Source organism: Gadus macrocephalus, chromosome 10 (genome assembly GCF_031168955.1).
Source record: "Gadus macrocephalus chromosome 10, ASM3116895v1".
Classification (NCBI taxonomy): domain Eukaryota; kingdom Metazoa; phylum Chordata; class Actinopteri; order Gadiformes; family Gadidae; genus Gadus; species Gadus macrocephalus.
In genome coordinates, this window is record NC_082391.1 from 12,560,425 (window position 1) to 12,579,906 (window position 19,482).

Genomic DNA, 19,482 nt, shown 5'->3' on the forward strand with positions numbered 1-19,482 from the left:
TGATACAAACACATTCTTGCCTTTAATTTCCATGAGTGAGAAGTAGTGCCGGTACTTCCAGTTAGAGAACGCTACGTTTGAATTTCCCTGGCTCGTCGCCATTGCTGTCTTCAGCTGTAGTCAGAGCGTGCAGTGAGACAGCGTGAGCAGGGCATCCGCCCACCCAGCCAATCATCATCGCGTTTGCAACGGTGTCATCATCCCCACGCCCCTGCTCTCTCCACGCAGCTTGTGTGTAATATGACACCGCACGCTTCATTCAACCAAATTGTAGTAACGCGCCACTTTACATTATCAGTAACGATAACGGCGTTGCAACGATGAGAAAAGTAATTAATTAGATTACTCCGTTACTGAAAAAGAACTCCGTTAGTAACGCCGTTATACTTAAACGCCGTTACTCCCAACACTGGGTGTTTCAACCCACTCTAGGCAAGGTGACAGGGATAAAAGCTAAACTTATGCTGCTATCCATTTGGATGTACGAAGTGGTAAAGTCGCCAATCTCCCAGCTTTCTTGCGGCATTTCACTGAGGCATGCCCCCTTTCGGTCGTAGTATCTCGTCGCTTTCAAAGTAGAGCGAGCAGATCTGTACAACTAGCAAACAAGATGGCTGCGCCCATAGTCAATAGGGATCGAGCTGTATTTTCTTTGTATTTGTACCACGTTGGGGGTTGTAATGCCGATTTTAAATCCTCTTACACACTTGATTTTATTGCTGCTTTAATCCGGTCACCAATTTATGGTCTTGCTTTGCGTGAAATTCAATGTAAAGTTGTGTTTTCAAGCTGGTTTGCCAAAGAGGCTATGTTGCTAATGATGACTAGCCCGCTACTACCCCTCGTGGCTCGACAGAAACACGGCAGCACTTGTTGAAATAAAAATTGGCGAAAATGGCAAAATATTATTGCAATGTAAAAGGCTTGCAATGTTAATGTTTCTGTAAAGGCTGGCAACCATTATACACTTGATTATTTCTTTTTTCCAAAATAGTTTTCTTCTTAAACTCGTCGGACACAAATAGCAAACTGGAAGGCTGGAGCAAGGGAAATACGTCACGTTCTCGCTGAAGCTGGTCGTTCGTACCAGCCTACCATCAAAATGGATAGCAGCATTAATGTCGTGACAGGGGTAGTCTGGCTGAACGGAAGTGGACAGCGTCTATTGTAGGGCCCGACCGATTTATCGGCCTGCCGATTTAATCGGCCGATTATAGCCTTTTTGAAAATAATCGGCATCGGCCAAAAAGACGCCGATTACAACCGATTATTATTATTTATTTATTTTTTGGTAACACTTTATATTAAGGTACACCTATTCACCATTAATTAGTTGCTTATTAGCATGCAAATTAGTAACATATTGGCTCTTAATTAGTCATTATTAAGTACTTATTAATGCCTTATTCTGCATGGCCTTATTATACAACCAGTAAGCCATTAACTAAGAGTTTTCCCTCAATAACCTCAGAATTATTGCTTATTAGCAGTAAGTAAGGAAGTTGTTGCATATGAATTATGATCTTAATATGCTTTGCTTAGTATGGACTTTATAAGGTGGTAGTACCACAAGAATAGTTATTCTCCCTTAATAACACTTAATGAATATGGTCTGTTCTTACATAAAAAATACACAAGACTACAAGTGTTAATAGTGTCCAAATAACTCTAAATTAAGTCTTTGTTACTTAGAATATGTTCCCCATACTAAAGTGACATCTTGATCATTACTAATTCACTAGTAATTGAACACTTATTAACCAACACATGTTCCCTAATCTAAAGTTGCCTCCTTTTTACACTTAGTTAATATATTATAGCACATAACTACTGCAATGAACAAGCGATGGGTTACACCTTTGAAAAAAATGGATCTATCTATAGGTTCCCTCTCATTCAGTGGTAGAATAACAAAGACAGCACAAGTACAAATACCTCATTTATTAAACCACTGGTTCAGGTTTTCCCAAGGCTGACAACAAATACTGCCTGAAAATTCAAACACTGACAAGTATCAATGTTTATAAACATGTCATACAATATGGTATCAAATGTATAAGCAGGTCATACTGTATGATAATACAGGTACTCTATTGTTGAACATCTGTGTGATCCTTTAACCAAAACCTGCCTGCTTAAAAAAAACACAATATAAAATACTGCACAATATTAAGTACAAAAATACAATAAATTGCAAAAAATATAAAACCTGCACAGCTCAACATGAACTTGCTCTTCATCAGCTAAACTACACTTATACAAGCTTAGAACAAATGTACTGAACTGTACAAACATTGCACTTTCACAGCCTAAACTTGCTCGATAATTACTGCATCAGGTTGATTTATTTCCCCTGTGCACAAATATTTCACTTTTCCAATACAATATAACAGAATTTTAACTGAACAAAGAAGCTCACTTGCATTTTAATACTTTAACAAGGGAAGGAGTTGACCTTTGGCCTTCATGTCCATGATAATAGTATTTTTCTCAGAGGTAACAGTACATTTAGTGTGTCGAAACTTTTGACTGGTAGTATAAATATCAACTTGATATCTGCATCTACATTTCAGACAGGTTTCATACTGGATATTTTTTTTCCTAATGTCATGCAAAAGCATTCCAAGTGTTCCGTTATTGTGATGTTTTCCACGCCAATAAGTCCACTCAATTACATCTAAGTGATCCCTCAACAGTTTTTGTGTGCGGTTCCCTCTTTGTCTCCAGATAGTTGACTTGCAAATACCCCAAAATCTCTCCAGGTTTTGTGTATGTGCACCTGTAACAGGGTAGACAAAAAAATCTTGATGGTTGACAGTCAGGTGATTGTACCCTTCATCCTGAAGACGGCGGTAAGACCTCCACCCATCTGAAATGACAGAGCTTCCACGACGAACATGCTTCTTTATTAGAGGCAAGAGATGCCTGACTGAACGGTGATGCACAATCTTAAGAATGGGTCTCCTCCTGTCATTCTTAATCCCTAGCATTCTGAACACCCAGGAACTCCTTTTGCTTGCCCGTCCTCTGTTGTACTGAAATTCACAAGAGCAAATATTTCAAAATGAGGACAATGGCACTCACAATACAATGATTCTGCAATAATGGTGGGAAATGGGAGAGAATAAATCATAAGTCAAAAATTCAAAAGTTCTCTCTAGCTTTGGAGTAGTGGTGCATGTTTACAAATATTGAACTGTCCTGGGGTGTAGGAATAATGTGGTTTCTTAAAACTGACATTCCCCTCTATTGCATCAATGAACTACAATGTATCTTATTTCATAATGCAGTAGTTACTTCTCGAGATACAGCAGATACACCTCCAAGCACCTCAGGCAAAAACAGGTTTTAAATGTATGTATTGTCTCTACTTTCAGTAGCTGAGTTTAGCTCAGACTTAACCAACATCAAATACATGTTTTTAGACACAAAATCATGTATTTGGCATCAAAGTAATACTCATAAGTGTTTAAGTAACTTTCATACCTTTCTTTTATGGCCAAATTTGCTTTCATCTATCATAACAATCTCTGCTCTTTGTCCAACAGTCTGCTTGCCTCTTCTTCTCATTCTTTTCATTCCTGATTTGCAAACTCTCCGCAGCTTGTCTGCAAGTTTACTCAGAGTTGCAGAACTCCGAGTAATTCCTTCCTGCAGCATGTCCACTTGTCTCAGTCGAAGGCCTTGGGCGAATCTGTAATAGATCAACCAGATAAATATTTCAATGACACAATTTAGAAGTGGGGGGTTAAAACCAATTTCTTAAGTTGTCATAATTATAACCATAATTTCTCATTTGCAGTCCCATTTGCAGACACAGCAGATACTCATAGCCTGAATACAAGAGTGTATAAAAACCGGAAACAACAAATCTCAAAAGCAAAGTAGGGTGAAGAACATTCCCTGTATGAGGGGAGGAATGGAATAAAATCCCAAAACAAATTAAATCTGCTGTATCTTTGAAGAGTTTTAAGAAACAACCGAAAAAATGGATACTGAGTAAATTAGCACAGTGAAGTGTCTGTTTAGAAAAGTTAAGTTCTTTTGAACTTGTGTGGGTTTTTTTCTCGCCAATGAATTAAGTTATTTTGAGACAATTTCCGGGAACCACCTAAAACCTAAAAATCCACAAGACCTTTGTACTACATTGGACTCTTCGCAACCCAGTACTTATACAATTACACATACTTGATAAATTCGACCAATGTTCAGAATTCTTCCCATATAATGTATAAACTCATGTCTCGTAAGCATTGGCTCTTATAGGACCCATCCCAACCAACAGTATAGTGAGAACATTCAAAGAAAACATTATGGTCCGAGTTAAGAGTTTGTCTTTGATGGCTTTTGTTATTATACAATGTAAAACCACGCACCTGTAGATGTAATGCATCCACGTATGCAGTCGAATGTGAGAATTCTCAAACATTGAGCCACTTCGGATGGACCTCGACACCGTTTTCCCTTTGTGACAGGAATCTCGGCATGTCCTGATGATTAAATCCAAAGGTTAATGTAACAAAATAAAAACCTATGATACTGTGCTGATTTCACTTAATAAAAATGTAACATAAAGGAAGATGGAGAGGGGGACATAGATGTTTATGTATAAGTGTTGAAACAGCTAAGATTGGGATTGAACAAGGTAGTAGTCCTTGTGATTCCCTCCCCCCATGCAATCTCAAAGCACAAGAGAACAGTCCCATTTCTAGGCCTACTTGACAAGTAATATCTGTTACACCTTAAATTGGGTTAGACATTTGAGTAAATTTAGCTGTGTCTACTCTACTCTACTTGTCACCACTTGTGCTTCCGTGCCACGCAGCATGAAAAGGGTGATATCAATCAATTAATCCCTGTGCATGTACAAGTTTAAAGTCAAGCTGATTGGTGGCATGTATTGTTAAATAGGTGAACAATATGACCAGGAATGTGATCTAAAATTGGTAAAAAGGCATTTTTCATTTCAGATTTTGTACACATATAGAACTTTGTGGAAACATTAACACCCCTATCTCTACCAAATAAACAGTAGCTTACTTAAAAATTAAAATTTGCAGCTGTGTGTGTGATTTGTATTGTGACTGTCTAGATGTGACTTAGCATATTTTGTGTGTACACCACTCATAACTTCTGTATTAAAAAAATTGTCGTAAAATATAGGATTTGCCACTGAATTCTAGCAGATATAATTGGATGGCTGCATGCTGCACACTCCCCTATGCTTACACACAAAGAAAGAATTAATAAATAAGGCACATGTCTGGTTGTTCTACTCACCATGCTGCCTCCTTTTTGCCGTAGGACCGTTTCAACTTCATAACATGAGAGCAAGAGGGGCATTTCATCCATTTTCGAAGTAGGCCTTCTTTCATTAACCATCTGGTGAACTTGTAGTTTTCCTTGGGGCACCGTCTAAAATGTATTCGACTCAAAAACTCGTAACCCAACAACATATTTGTTAAACCTATACCTATGGAATAATATTAGATTCAAAGCTCATAATATTGCCCCGCGCACCCGTCTTCTTTGATGTCTAAATGTGTTAACAGTCTCGCAGTCCTGCATCAAAGAATGGCGCGAAGTGCCATTACAGTAATTGACATAACAATCTACCAATCCGTAGCCGTGTTCCTCCGATATGTTGCTCTCATCCAATCATTGACTGTTACTATGCTGTCATGTGACATCCTCATCCAAAGGGAGCCACCAGTCACGTCAAAGATTCGGAGAAGGTGGGTATTTGCCGTTTCGTTCACAGTTTGGAGAGTGAAGAGGGAAATTGGTGTAACAAAAATGGTAAGTTAAGCGCTAGCCTGTTAATTGAAACTCCCCCTGAGTTTTGTAAGCACATCATAACGCTCGTCCTCGGGCCGTTTACATAGTTAAAGAGTAGTAAACCCTCCTATTTATCTGCAGTGTGTAGGCTAATTAGCTAATGTAACGTTAAGCTAGCTGAGTGCGTGAGTGTGCACGTGAGCTGGGTGAATAGTAGGAAAGAAACTGTAACATTAACATAAAATGTGAATGTAGGTGCATATGTAATGCTTTAGTATGAACCATATTTTGTAATGAAAAATAAATTATGCACTATGCAGTCATTCGAACAAGAAGAGCTTTTGAATCTTGTGTAGATTATTTAAGTTACATTTTGCCGGTTATAGTGACATGAATTTATTTATATTTTTACAGCCTAAGGGCAAGAAGAAAATGTCCCTAAAAGTCCCTAAAAATGACTCGATGACAGAGGTGACCAAAAATGATTTGGATGGTAAATTTTTCTTTGTCAACTTTCAAGTAACTTTAATACCTAAATAATTAGCTTGTCCAAATGTGTTTAAACATTGAAAGTCCTCTATTCATATGTTGATTTTGTTGTACCTATGCCATACTGTAGGTCCTGAAGTTGAAGGAAGCTCTGCTCCAAGTCGCAGCAGCATAAGCAGCATTGGATCAGGTAATGATTTCTCATTTTCTAGCAGTGTATCTTAGCAGAGTTTCATTTTTTGCTAGGGATTTTTCCTGCCTGAGATTAAAGTTGTTGGCAGATTTTGTCAGTATACATGTGCTTACAAATCAAGTTGAGGCAGCCGCACACACCATATCTGGTCCACTACCTTTGTTACATGCATGTCATTCTCTCTTTCTCTCTCACTCACTCACTCACTCACTCAATACTGTCAAATCATAATATTTTTTGTATCCTGCTCTCATTTTTGTTTGTAAGGATCAATCTCCAAAGTGGAGTTCCTAGAAGCAAGGATCCAATGGCAAGAAAAAATAATAAAGGATCTTGAGCAAGAGCGCAATTTCTTGCGTGAGCAAATCATGGGAAAGAAGAAATCATGTGAGTGATTTGGGAGCAACTTGTATCTGCAAAATGTAATGTAATTGTAATGAAAGGTGTGATATGTCTTCATAACAATCTGATCTTTGTCTCATCTATCCTCCTATTTGATCAAAGCTCAACCAAAAGTATTTACTTTGGAGGACGACGACGAGGATGACGATGGTAACATGGATGAAGATGACGTCATTCCCCCATCTTCTCCAAACATCAGTGAGTCCTCGGACAGTGATGTTGTCATCCAAAGACGGAAGAAACGTTGGACACAGCCACCTGCATCTGCAACTGTGGCTGTGCTTGGAAAAGCTCATGTGAGAGGTAAGAATGGCATAACTTGAACCACCTGCCCTGTTAGCAACAAGTGGTCATGAAAAGTAATTATTAATGAAAGCATTGGAAGAGCTGTTAAAAATATATGTTCTGAAGTAATTATGAGGCAAAAATACAGATCTTCAGTTCTAGAGTCTGAATATACTAGGAATTTGATGATAAATAAAAATTAAATGTCTAAAGTAAAAAATGTGGCTTTCATCAAGAATAAAGCTCCATTTTATTTTGCAGCATTCACACTAATTATTATTCAACATCAAATGTATTGCTAGAAAGATTTGTCTCTCAGAAGTAAACATAATTCTGAACCGTAAGACTTACCAACTAAACAGATCTTAGAGTATCATTTTTGTATTGAATTCTGAACCACATATTGTGCATGTAATCATATCAGTAGATGAGCAGATTGTCCCATTCCTAGAATATGCTTCATACTTTTATCAAAAGAGAAGTGACCGGTTTGAGCAATTTCAGCTGACCTTAAGCCGTTGTTTGTGCTCATTTCTCGTGTTCTTTTGTTTTTGTTTTATATATTTTTCAGCAAAAGGACCAGCTGAGGTTATCAGCAGATATAAAAAAGTCTTGAAAAGCTTAAGCAAAGTCCGCACCATGACTGAAGCCTTCAGAATCAATGGCGTGGACCGGGGAACCATCAAGATGACTGCTGCAATTGCAGAGCTCAGCATTGTGGATCCTGAAACCTTCAAGACCCTGAAGTATGATCCTGCAACTGAGACCCTGCAGTCCTTTGCTAAGAGGTGTGCAACCCACATTACCCCTGAGAAGAAGAGCATTATAGAGGACATGAAGGCCAAAGGCCAACTCCTCCCCTTGTTGATGAAATATTAAAGACTTAAGTGATCTGCTTTGTTCAGTTAAAGATCGGTTGTATTGTATTGGAAACGTGAAATATTAACCTGTGCAGATTTAGTTATATCCTTGTTAGTGCACAGGGGAAATAAATCACCTGATGCAGTAATTATAGAGCAAGTTTAGGCTGTGAAAGTGCAATGTTTGTACAGTTCAGTACATTTGTTCTAAGCTTTGACAAGTGTAGTTTAGCTGATGAAGAGCAAGTTCATGTTGAGCTGTGCAGGTTTTATATTTTTTAGATTGTGCAATTTATTGTATTTTTGTACTTAATATTGTGCAGTATTTTATATTGTGTTTTTTTTAAGCAGGCAGATTTTGGTTAAAGGATCACACAGATGTTCAACAATAGAGTACCTGTATTATCATACAGTATGACCTGCTTATACATTTGATACCATATTGTATGACATGTTTATAAACATTGATACTTGTCAGTGTTTGAATTTTCAGGCAGTATTTGTTGTCAGCCTTGGGAAAACCTGAACCAGTGGTTTAATAAATGAGGTATTTGTACTTGTGCTGTCTTTGTTATTCTACCACTGAATGAGAGGGAACCTATAGATAGATCCATTTTTTTCAAAGGTGTAACCCATCGCTTGTTCATTGCAGTAGTTATGTGCTATAATATATTAACTAAGTGTAAAAAGGAGGCAACTTTAGATTAGGGAACATGTGTTGGTTAATAAGTGTTCAATTACTAGTGAATTAGTAATGATCAAGATGTCACTTTAGTATGGGGAACATATTCTAAGTAACAAAGACTTAATTTAGAGTTATTTGGACACTATTAACACTTGTAGTTTTGTGTATTTTTTATGTAAGAACAGACCATATTCATTAAGTGTTATTAAGGGAGAATAACTATTCTTGTGGTACTACCACCTTATAAAGTCCATACTAAGCAAAGCATATTAAGATCATAATTCATATGCAACAACTTCCTTACTTACTGCTAATAAGCAATAATTCTGAGGTTATTGAGGGAAAACTCTTAGTTAATGGCTTACTGGTTGTATAATAAGGCCATGCAGAATAAGGCATTAATAAGTACATAATAATGACTAATTAAGAGCCAATATGTTACTAATTTGCATGCTATTAAGCAACTAATTAATGGTGAATAGGTGTACCTTAATATAAAGTGTTACCGACGGGCCATTCCCAGGTTTTGCAAACCATGATCTGTGCCTTACGCACTTAGGGACGCAGTCGAAGCCCAGTTAAACAAAATGGAGGCTGATGGGGTTTCAGTGAATGGGCTGCACCCACTGTAAACATCCCTAAAGAAGATCAAACAGTGAGAATCTGTGGGACTATAAAGTGTCCATTAACCCCTGGCTTGAAGTAGATCAGTACCCCATACCAAAACCGCAGGATTTGTTCACAAAACTATCAGGAGGTGAACGATTCACAAAGCTTGATTTATCACAAGGTAGAGCTAGAAGATAATTCTAAACAGTACTTGACCATAAACACACACAAAGGGCTGTACCGAGTTAACAGGCTGCCCTATGGTGTGGCCAGTGCACCTGCAATATATTCCAAAAGCTAATGGATCAAGTTCTGCAGGGCATAGATGGTGTAATCTGTTAGTTAGATGACATATTGATCGCAGGCCAGGACTCAGAAACACACAGGAAAAACCTGGAAGAAGTGCTGAAAATATTAAAAAACCACAACCTCAGGGTTAACAAAAATAAATATGCCTTCTTTCAGCACAGTGTATCATATTTGGGACATGTCATTGATGCAGAGGGAATTCACCCAATGCAAGAAAAATGTGAAGCTATTGCTAAGGCAGCCGTTCCCACAACAACCACTGAGCTTAGCGCTGATTGCAATTCTTATTGCAGCCTGCAGGGTTATGCGAGAAACATACGGAGGGACGCGGTCGTTGAGCTCCGCCGCCCCACATTGCATGACACGTTAAACTCAACTCGAATCAATCTGATATCAACAGACCAAAAATAGTCGGAAAGCCTACAGAAACTATAGATAGTTAATGTGACAATCACATTATTAAAAATAAACTTGGAGCAATGATTTACTGAGGAACTATCTTTTTTGGGAGCATGCTTTTGCAGGGAGTTCGCCGCCCCACCTGCCCATATGGACGCGGCACGCGGCTGCGTGAGTGAGTGAGGGAGAGAAAGAGATGCACTCCTAAAACATTTCTTCACAAGTTGTACAACAAATGCAATATGTACAACAAAAAATTTAATTTAATTTCAAACAAATTTGCATTAAGCTCTGTGCATGTGACAAAAGGCAAGAGCTTTGTAGGAACACAACCAATTAAACACAAACGAGACTGACTTGGTTGGCTGATTGGGCAATCAGATGTATCCAGCCTACGCACATAGCATGCACGCACGCTCACAGAGCCAGACACGACAATGACGAACAAGTTTGTGAGTGGTCTGCAGAATACAGTGTAACATAGTTTCTTTAGAATTATATAAACTATAGCCTACGTGGACCGTAACTCCGCACCCCCTGGCGAAAATATCTTCCTGCGCGTCTGCATCCATGCGTTTCTAGTCCTCAGTCCCAACGTAACGGTCGACTCACGTTGCAACCTAGGGAAAGCGCGTCGCTAACGTGTACGCTAGTATTACAGTCAACGAAGATAATGTTTTTATCAAAATACTCATTTTAATGAAAGCACAATGTAATTGAGTACAGAGTAGAATTCTGAATCAAATATTTACTTGAGTAAGAGTAAAATTACAGACTTAATAAAGGAACGTGAAAAGTACTCGTCACCCGAAAAATTAACTTTTTTTTTACATTTGCGTTACTTGTAATGCGTTACTACCCACCACTGGTACAAAGTGGAACAGAGCATTGACATCGGGCTGCATCCGAATACTCGTACTTGCATACTATATAGTATGCATTTTGTAGTATGCGAAAAATCTAGCGCGTCCGAATACTCTAGTATGCATTCTGTAGTACAGAAGTCGTTTCCGAATGCATACTACCGCCAAAGTGAACCACGGACCACACTACGCTATCCCACAATGCAACCGGAGTCTGGTAACAAACGAAGAAGAGATGGCTGACCCGACACCACCAACAGCGGCTTTTTATTTGTGTGTGTGTGTGTGTGTGTGTGTGTGTGTGTGTGTGTGTGTGTGTGTGTGTGTGTGTGTGTGTGTGTGTGTGTGTGTGTGTGTGTGTGTGTGTGTGTTCAATAAAAAAGGAAAAATTAACTTCAATCGTCTTTTTCACGGAGTAACAAATAACTGTAAATGTATTATTATTATTCCAAAAAAATGACTTACCAAATGTCCACATATATACAACATAACCTGCCGGTAAGTCGCTCTACGAGATGACCGACGACGACGCCTTCTAGCAGAGATATCCATTTCAAGAGCCATTCGCGTAGAAAGAGACATTTTTTTATTTAATAGCAACGATAACAAGACGGAAAACGGGTAAATTTTGCCGCCATCTTGGGGGAGATACGTCATCTCCAAACATCCGGTGGAGTTTCGGCGGCGTTCTACGCATGTCTGTAGACCGTACTACACAGTCAAGTGTAGTATGGTCAAGTAGTAGACACTAGACAGAAATAGTATGTACTAGGTATTCGGATGCAGCCCTAGCCTTTGTTTCAGCCTTTGTTGAACTGCGCCGGAAGTGTTCATGCACAACGAAGACAAATCCCACCCATGGAACCCGGAAGCGTGATAATCCCCTATTGGTTGATCCTGGGCTCCCTTCTCGTCCTTCCCGTGCTGCTCGCCACACAACGTCTTAATTTACCCTAAAATGAGATTTTGTTTTGGAAGGCTGGGATATAGCCTAATTTGCTATAGAGTTTATTATTGTTATTATTATTTTAACGCATGGCATTGTTCAGCATGCAGCCCCTATGGTCAGTTGCGCAACTGCTTTATAGATCTGTAAGATGGCACCATGTATCAATTGCGCCGGAACACGGCTCTGCTTTTTTGCCGACACGCCTCTCAGGGCGCAAATACTCGGCCCTCGAGCTGTAGAAAGTCAATTGGGCTGGATGCAAGATAGGGGCCGAAGTGTCAAAGAATGGGTACTTCCCATTTGAAAAATAATAATTTAAAAGTAGAATATCTTAAAAAGTAAAAAATATATCTAGGTGAAAAAATACCTTGGTGAACAACTGTGGAAGGAGTAGGGTCCCAACGTTTTTAGAGAATAATAAAGAAAGAAGGAAAGAAAAAAAAATAACAGCCCTCACCTAACTACTGTAATAATAACCCATATTCTTACCTCCTGTAACATTACTCCTGTTATGGTGGATGTGTACATTGACAGACTGCAGAGTGAGCCTCACTAGGACTGTCTGCCTCTCCTCATAGCTGATCAGATAACAGCCTTATAGCTTTAACAGCTGACAGGATTTAGATTGAGTTTTGTATACTCGTCGTACAATCCAGCTCTAAACCGAGCTAATAATAGAAGCGAAGGAGATCTGGGGATGAATGGCTGAAAACCTCATGTGTCGTATTTGCCTCAAAAGCACTTTCAGTCCAGCTGAAACAATGGATAAGACCAACAGCGGCTTGCAGCTGTGGGCGTTGCACTCCCAGCTCGCCCTGGCCGCAAATTATGAGATGAGCAATGGCAGTAGTGTAGTCCCCGGCACCTGGCTCTTGAGACCTCCCTGGTCCCCATCCTGTAGTCTGCTGATGAGACATGTGCGCCCCCCCCGGCCTCCCCCTCACACTCTGCGTGCTGTTCCTGCTGACCCCTGGGGCCACAGGGTGCATTCACACTAGCTCCGTCCGTCGACAGATCTCATTGACTTTGCATGGGACGCTCTCGAAATGCCTTGTAGGTCCGTCCGTTCTGTCGGCTCCTTGGCCTGCGTCAAAAAGTTGAGAAGTGTTCAACTTTTCAGGCAGCGACGAATCCGTCATCCAATCAGATCGCGGTTATGCGAATACACTCCACCCGACTAGTGGATCCATTTTGCATAACAAGCAGGAATAAGAAGGAAAAATCTGGCTGTTATATTTTTTTAAAGAAATGTGGAATCGATAGGAGAGTTTTTTAGTCCCCTGTTGTTTGTGTCATCTTTGTATTGATATCCACCCATCGGCTTTGAGGCGGGGAGCGATCTAAATAGCTGCAGGCTGGGTCTACAAAGACTAGCCTCCTATACGTCAAACACGCCCTCGTCATCCGTCGACAGACGCATGTAGTGTGAATGCGGCGTCACACTCTGCAGGCTGTTCCTGCTGACCCCTACGGCCCTCACACTAATCACCTCTCTGTGTGCTGCTAATGCTTCATGCACGGAACAGCGTAGTAATTAATTACCTGCAGAGCGCTTGGTTATTGTTTGAGTGGCATTGGCAGCGAGGTGGAAAGGCCAAACCCAGCCAAGGGGTGAAAGCGCCTAATCACAGGACGCCCCGTACCTTTGGTTTTAATTCAACAGGAGGACATATCGCCTTTATATCACCTGAGCTGCTTAAACAATTAGAGCTCTAAAGTATTCATTCATTCAGGTTCAGTCTGTAGATTTGAGTGGCATCTAGAAGGACGGACTTGACAAAACATTTATTTAATATCATAAGTATGTTTGAATAAGTGTATGATCCCTGTCTCTAATAATGGGTATGTGTTGGATACCCTATAGTGAGCCTTTATATCTGCATAGGGAGGGGTCCTCTTCCACAGAGTCTCTGAGGTAGCCCAGAGCGGACACCGGGCTCTATGGAATGATGGTCTATCGTAATCCATAATAATGGAGCAGGTGGAGATCTACCTGGTGAATCAGGTGGAGGTCTAACGGGTGGTAAAGGTGGAGCAGGTGGAGTTCTTACAGTTGGAGCTCTAACAGGGGGAGCAGGTGGAGGTCTAACATGGGAAGATCTAACAGGTGGTGAAGGTGGAGCAGGTGGAGATCTTACAGTTGGAGGTCTAACAGGGGGAACAGGTGGAGGCCTAACATGGGGAGGTCTAACAGGTGGAGGTCTAACAGGGGGAGCAGGTAGATGTCTAACAGGGGGAGCATGGAGCAGGTGTAGATCTTACAGTTAGAGGACAAGCAGGTGGAGGTCTTACAGTTGGAGGACTAGCAGGTGGAGGTCTAACAGGGGGAGCAGGTGGATGTTTTTCAGGTTGAGGTCTAAGAGGAGGAGTTCTAGCTGGTGGAGGTCTAACAGGAGGAGGTCTAACAGGAGGTGGTCTAACAGGTGGAGCAGGTGGAAGTCTAACAGGAGGTGGTCTAACAGGTGGAGCAGGTGGAGGTCTAACAGGTGGAGATCTGACAGGTGGAGCAGGTGGATGTCTAACAGGTGGATGTCTAACAGGTGGAGGTCTAACAGGTGGAAGTCTAACAGGTGGAGCAGGTGGAGGTCTAACAGGTGGAGCATGTGAAGGTATAGCAGGTGGAGCAGTGATATAGAGTGGAACATGGTGTATTTCTATGTATTGAAGGTGCTTCATAAAAAAAATATTGTTATGGGTATCATTATAATTGCATTCCTGAAATAACCCGAGTGTACACAGCCCTGCATGGGGAACAGAGGATACAGGCCGTTGAAGAGATGTTGGATTTGCATCACAGTTTGAATTGATTAACCCCAAGTGGTGATGGAGGACAGAGAGAGAGATGTTTACAGAGACGTCTGGGATCTACTGCTCGTTTCGACAGGCTTCTGCCTGGGCTGCTATTAATCCATCCGAACCGCAGAAACCTGTTTCCTCTGAGGGAGAAAGAATGTGACTATTCCACACGCCTGCATGTCAACATACTGCAGCCCCAAAGAGCCCTCACTCTTACTTGTTTTGATGAATTTTGATTTAAGTACCTGAGGCAGGCAGACATAAGCACTGAGTGGTGCCTCCCCCAAGTCCATCCAATTTCTCTTGGTCCATCCCAACCCCCCTCTCTCCCCCCCCCCCCTCTCCTCTAATCTCCTCTCCTCTCCTTCCCGCTCCTCTCTCTCCTTACCTCCCCTCTCCTCTCCTCTCCTCTCCTCTCCTCCCCTCCCCTCCCCTCTCCTCTCCTCTCCTCTCTCCTCTGGATTGTATCACAGCTTCCCATTTCAGTTTCTTTCAGGATAAAACAGGGTGAAACTGTTCTGCTCACACAGGGAAAAACAACTTGAGAATCCAGCAGTGAATGTACTCATGTAGCACATGTCATGGTAGCATGATCATTTGAGAACATGTGATAGTTGAAGTGATATCTTTGATCAGATATTCTCTGCCCAAAGAAATGAAAAACATTGTTCAAAAATAGATGGTTTCAAGATGTTGAACTGGTTCTGCCTGTGAGATAATCCTCCCCTCTTGCTGCTGTCGGTGAATGAATCTCTGTATCAAATCGTATTCCTTTAATCCAAATTCAACACTCATAATAATGCAGAACACGATTTACCCCACAGAACAAGGTCACCAAGGGTTGAGTGTTGTGGTGTTGTGTATTGATGTGTTGATGTGTTGAGTGTTGATGTGTTGAGTATTGATCTGTTGGGTATTGATGTGTTGAGTATTGATGTGTTGAGGGTTGAGTATTGAGTGCTGATGTTGAGAATTGAGTGTTGAGTATTGAGTATCGTTGTGTTGAGTGTTGAGTATTGAGGGTTTAGTATCTATGTGTTTATGTGTTCCAGGCTCGAACCTAACGCGGCCGGGGGGCGTGGCTTGTCCTCTGGGCTTCTTCCCCTGTGGAAACCTCAGCCTCTGTCTGCCCCAGCTGCTACACTGCAACGGCCTGGACGACTGTGGCAACCAGGCGGACGAGGAGAACTGTGGTACGGCTCCTCGGCTCCTCTCCTCCTCCTCCTCCGCCTCCCCTACCTCCTCCTCCTTGTCCTCCTCTTCTTCTCCTCTCCTCTTCTCCGCCTCTCCTCCTCCTCTTCCTCCGCCTCTCCTCTTCTTCTCCCCCTACTCCTCATCATCCTCCTCATCACCTCCTCTCCCTCTGACTTCCTCCTCACTACACGCCTACAGCTGTTGGCCTGGCAAAAGGTTTGAGGCAATGTTCTTCAGTTCCAATCAATAACTTGATACATACAGCCTGTCAATACCTAGATACATACAGCCTGTCAATACCTTGATAAATACAGCCTGTCAATAGCTAGATAAATACAGCCTGTCAATACCTAGATACATACAGCCTGTCAATAACTAGATACACACAGTCCACCACCACCAATAACAAAGGTAGACCGACTTCAGCACTCCCAAAACATCGGACTGACTGAGCCTTTCTTTCCCCTGAAGAGCTCAATATCAGCATCAAAGCCCTCAAGGCTGGTATCTTGGAGAATACCAAAGACCTTGCACTCACAGACCTCATCAGAGCCCTCCCTTCTATGTTGTCCTTAGCAACATGCAAAGTCGCTGGCAACGACAACGGAATGGCTTACCTCAAGGTAGCCAGAACATCTAGATACACACAGCCCGTTAATACCTAGATACATACAGCCTGTCAATATCTAGATACATACAGCCTGTCAATATCTAGATACATACAGCCTGTAATGGGGGCGTTTAGCAGAACCCTAGTGCACAGACAGACAACTAGCACAGGATAGGTACACGGCTTTATTTAGGGACCGGATCGACAGGCAGAGGGTAGTTGGCAGGCAGAGGTCGGCAGCGGGAGGGCAGATGGACGGGCCAGGAATAGGGTACGGGTTAGCAGACCAACCGACAGGGACTTGACGGCAGGCGGGGTAGTCAGACAGGCAGAGGTCTGCAACGGGGGGGGGGATCAGGCTGGTGGACCGGGAGCCGGGGACAGAAGAGCAGACAGACCAGCAGGGGCTGGGCAGCAGGCAGGATAGTCAGACAGGAAGGAATCGGCAACTGGCAGGATCGGAGAAGAATCTGTAATCAAGTCGCGTGAAAGCTCTGAGAAACTCTGGAGACAATCTGGCAGGGAATGATTGGAAGGAGAGGACTGATATAGGGGGAGCACAGGTGAAGATGGTTGGGTTAATTAGGAGAGATCAGGGTGGCAGGCAGGTGAATGGTAAAACCAGGGAAGGACCATGACGCAGCCTGTCAATACCTAGATACATACAGCCTGTCAATATCTAGATACATACAGCCTGTCAATATCTAAATACAAACAGTGTGTCAATACCTAGATACATACAGACCTGTCAATACCTAGGTACATACAGCCCTAGTGCATACAGGGATGTTTATATAAATTCGTCAAACTCTTAAAATTCCCTTGAGGTCATACCTTCCAGCTGTCAGACAGAGAAAGTGAGATAGAGAGAGTGAGAGAGAGTGAGAGTGTGAGAGAGAGAGAGAGAGAGAGAGAGAGAGAGAGAGAGAGAGAGAGAGAGAGAGAGAGAGAGAGGTCGGGTTGAATTGGATTCAGTTGATTTCCCACTGGTTCTAGTCTCTCACGCTGTTGAACCCAGGTAATTACGTTCCTCAGACCATGAGTCCTCCCATCTCCGGGTTCTTCTGAAAACTACCCCTCTCTGCTTCAGCCCACACCTCAGTGTCGTCTGAGGAAGAGTCTCGTTGTTTTGTAACTTTATTTGACCCGAGGAGCCTTGGGAGATTTAACTATCTTTCCCAAAATTATCCTGACATGATAGACGTGCAACAATTCATTAAAAGTTTCCACAGACAACAAATACCATTTCAGTTCAAATATGGGAGGGGAAACATGGATATTCATAGAGACATTCGGAGGGCAACATTAAACCTCCATGGAAGCTCTTAAAACATGTGCAGAAATCTGTCCCTACATTCTGAGGTCAGTCAGAAGACATTTGACCTGTCGCCAAAGTCAAACCCCCCTTCATTACCATGACGATCTCGGACAAACAAACCAGACTCAATAGCAACAACATATGGAAAAATGTCAGCTGAAAGTCTATCAAAGCAGGTTTTGGAGAAATTTTTAGGGACTACATTAAACTATGGAGGGGTGTATTCAAAACTTTAAAATACATACAGAAGGTAACAAGCTTAAATTCAGTTGGTATTCTGGCCTGCCCGCACAGTCTGATCCACATTACACACTTTCTATTGTTCCGTTGTGGCTTGGGAAAAGGGATGAAATATACCCCATTCTGCAGCCTCTCGGGATACCGACTGTCCGTGTTACATCCCCAAGCACATCATTTGACCATGTTTTTTTTTTTTTTTTTTTGGACAAATCGATGTTAGGATTGTGTGTACGAAGCCAGTAATGGCACAGGATGACCGGCTGGTCATAAATCCACCATTTAAATAGTTGTATTATGGCTCCTCCCTGTTTTCTGGAGTTGATAGTATAGTTGAGTATAGATGAGGCTGGAATGTCATTGGCTCATCTGCATTCTAAAGGCGGAGCTTAGCGACAGGTAAATTCAACGTGGACGGGCGAAAGGGTTGCGAGCTTTGTAGGTTAGGAACCGATGGAAATAGAGACGAGGGTCGGCCCCAAGGGGCCCTCCCACTTACAGAGATCGATGTGGCCCAGAGCACCTCTATAAATACCTTCTGCAAGTGGATGAGAGAGGAACCGCGACCTGGTCATACAACAAGCGGCCAGAGTTTTAGCAGTAGTAGTGAACGTCATTGCACCCTGATAAGCCATATACCTTAGTGCACGCCGTAATCAATGATTGGCATAAAACAAGTTTTTTCGGGACCAGAAGATAAACAAGACTTATTTTGAAAAAATAAACCTGTTTCACCTGTAGTTTGTTGGTCTGATTAAAAATGTGTTCATTAAAAGACAAAGTCAATAATGAAGCATTAAGGATACCAAGATATTTGAAGGAGTCAATTTTTCTATCTCAATTTCATTTCCCAGGCCAAGATGACATCATGAGATTGGTTTTCGTTGGGTTTGGCCTACCTCCACGCAACCCTCCCTCAGAAGACTGCCTGTTTCAGAGGGACGAACGGCAGGCTGCTCCAACGCTGTACATATGTTAGAGTGCATCATGCCAGTGTTTAGAGAGATGTGGACACTAGGCCCGCCATGAAAGGAGTTGTCAATCATCTCTCTAAAGGACAAAGCTGTGAACCACCTTAAGCCATCTTACTGCGTATTGTCCTGGAGCTAAATCTGTGCGAGAGGTTTTTGGCACAACACTTCTAGCTTCAAGATGTTCTTTTATGCTTGTTTCTTTGGCAGAGGATCAACGTCTAATGTTGGAAGACGCTGCCAGCTAAATTATGATTCTGACAGAAGTAAATATGTAAAAGAATACTGCTAACTTAATTATTCAGGGTATTTACTGAATTCAATCTGTTGAGTCCTTCTGAAAACTGTCCCTGATACACATCTCTGAATTCAAGACTCCCAGACACATATTCACCTCCTGCTCTCTTCTCCCCTCCTCTCCTTTCCTCTCCCCTCTCCTCTCATCTTGTCCTCTCCTCTCCTCCTCTCTCCTCTCCTCTCGTCCCATCCTCCTCTCCTCCTCCTCTCTCCTCTTCTCCTCCTCCTCTCTCCTTCT

At 41.9% G+C, this 19,482-nt stretch overlaps 3 protein-coding genes and 1 long non-coding RNA gene across 4 annotated transcripts in view; 2 read left to right on the forward strand and 2 right to left on the reverse strand.

Annotated features, from left to right (window-relative positions):
• Positions 1–19,482, reverse strand: part of ppid (peptidylprolyl isomerase D) — a 314,679-nt gene that overhangs the window by 240,898 nt on the left and 54,299 nt on the right. The window lies entirely within an intron of this gene.
• Positions 1–19,482, forward strand: part of rxfp1 (relaxin family peptide receptor 1) — a 62,119-nt gene that overhangs the window by 10,770 nt on the left and 31,867 nt on the right. Inside the window, exon 2 of the mRNA XM_060062374.1 lies at positions 15,670–15,810. Within this exon, the coding sequence (XP_059918357.1) occupies positions 15,670–15,810 (141 nt within the window). The remainder of the gene's footprint in view (positions 1–15,669; positions 15,811–19,482) is intronic.
• Positions 3,248–5,528, reverse strand: LOC132466473 (uncharacterized). Its single transcript, XR_009527878.1, has 3 exons — positions 5,281–5,528; positions 4,377–4,490; positions 3,248–3,694 (listed from the first exon to the last, which is right to left on the reverse strand). It is a non-coding gene; the product is annotated as an uncharacterized LOC132466473 (long non-coding RNA).
• LOC132465679 (coiled-coil domain-containing protein 106-like) lies at positions 5,874–9,068 on the forward strand. Its single transcript, XM_060062373.1, has 5 exons — positions 5,874–6,271; positions 6,398–6,457; positions 6,728–6,847; positions 6,965–7,165; positions 7,719–9,068. Exons 1-5 carry the CDS (start codon positions 6,169–6,171, stop codon positions 8,024–8,026), a joined length of 792 nt encoding a protein of 263 aa, XP_059918356.1. The 5' UTR covers positions 5,874–6,168; the 3' UTR covers positions 8,027–9,068.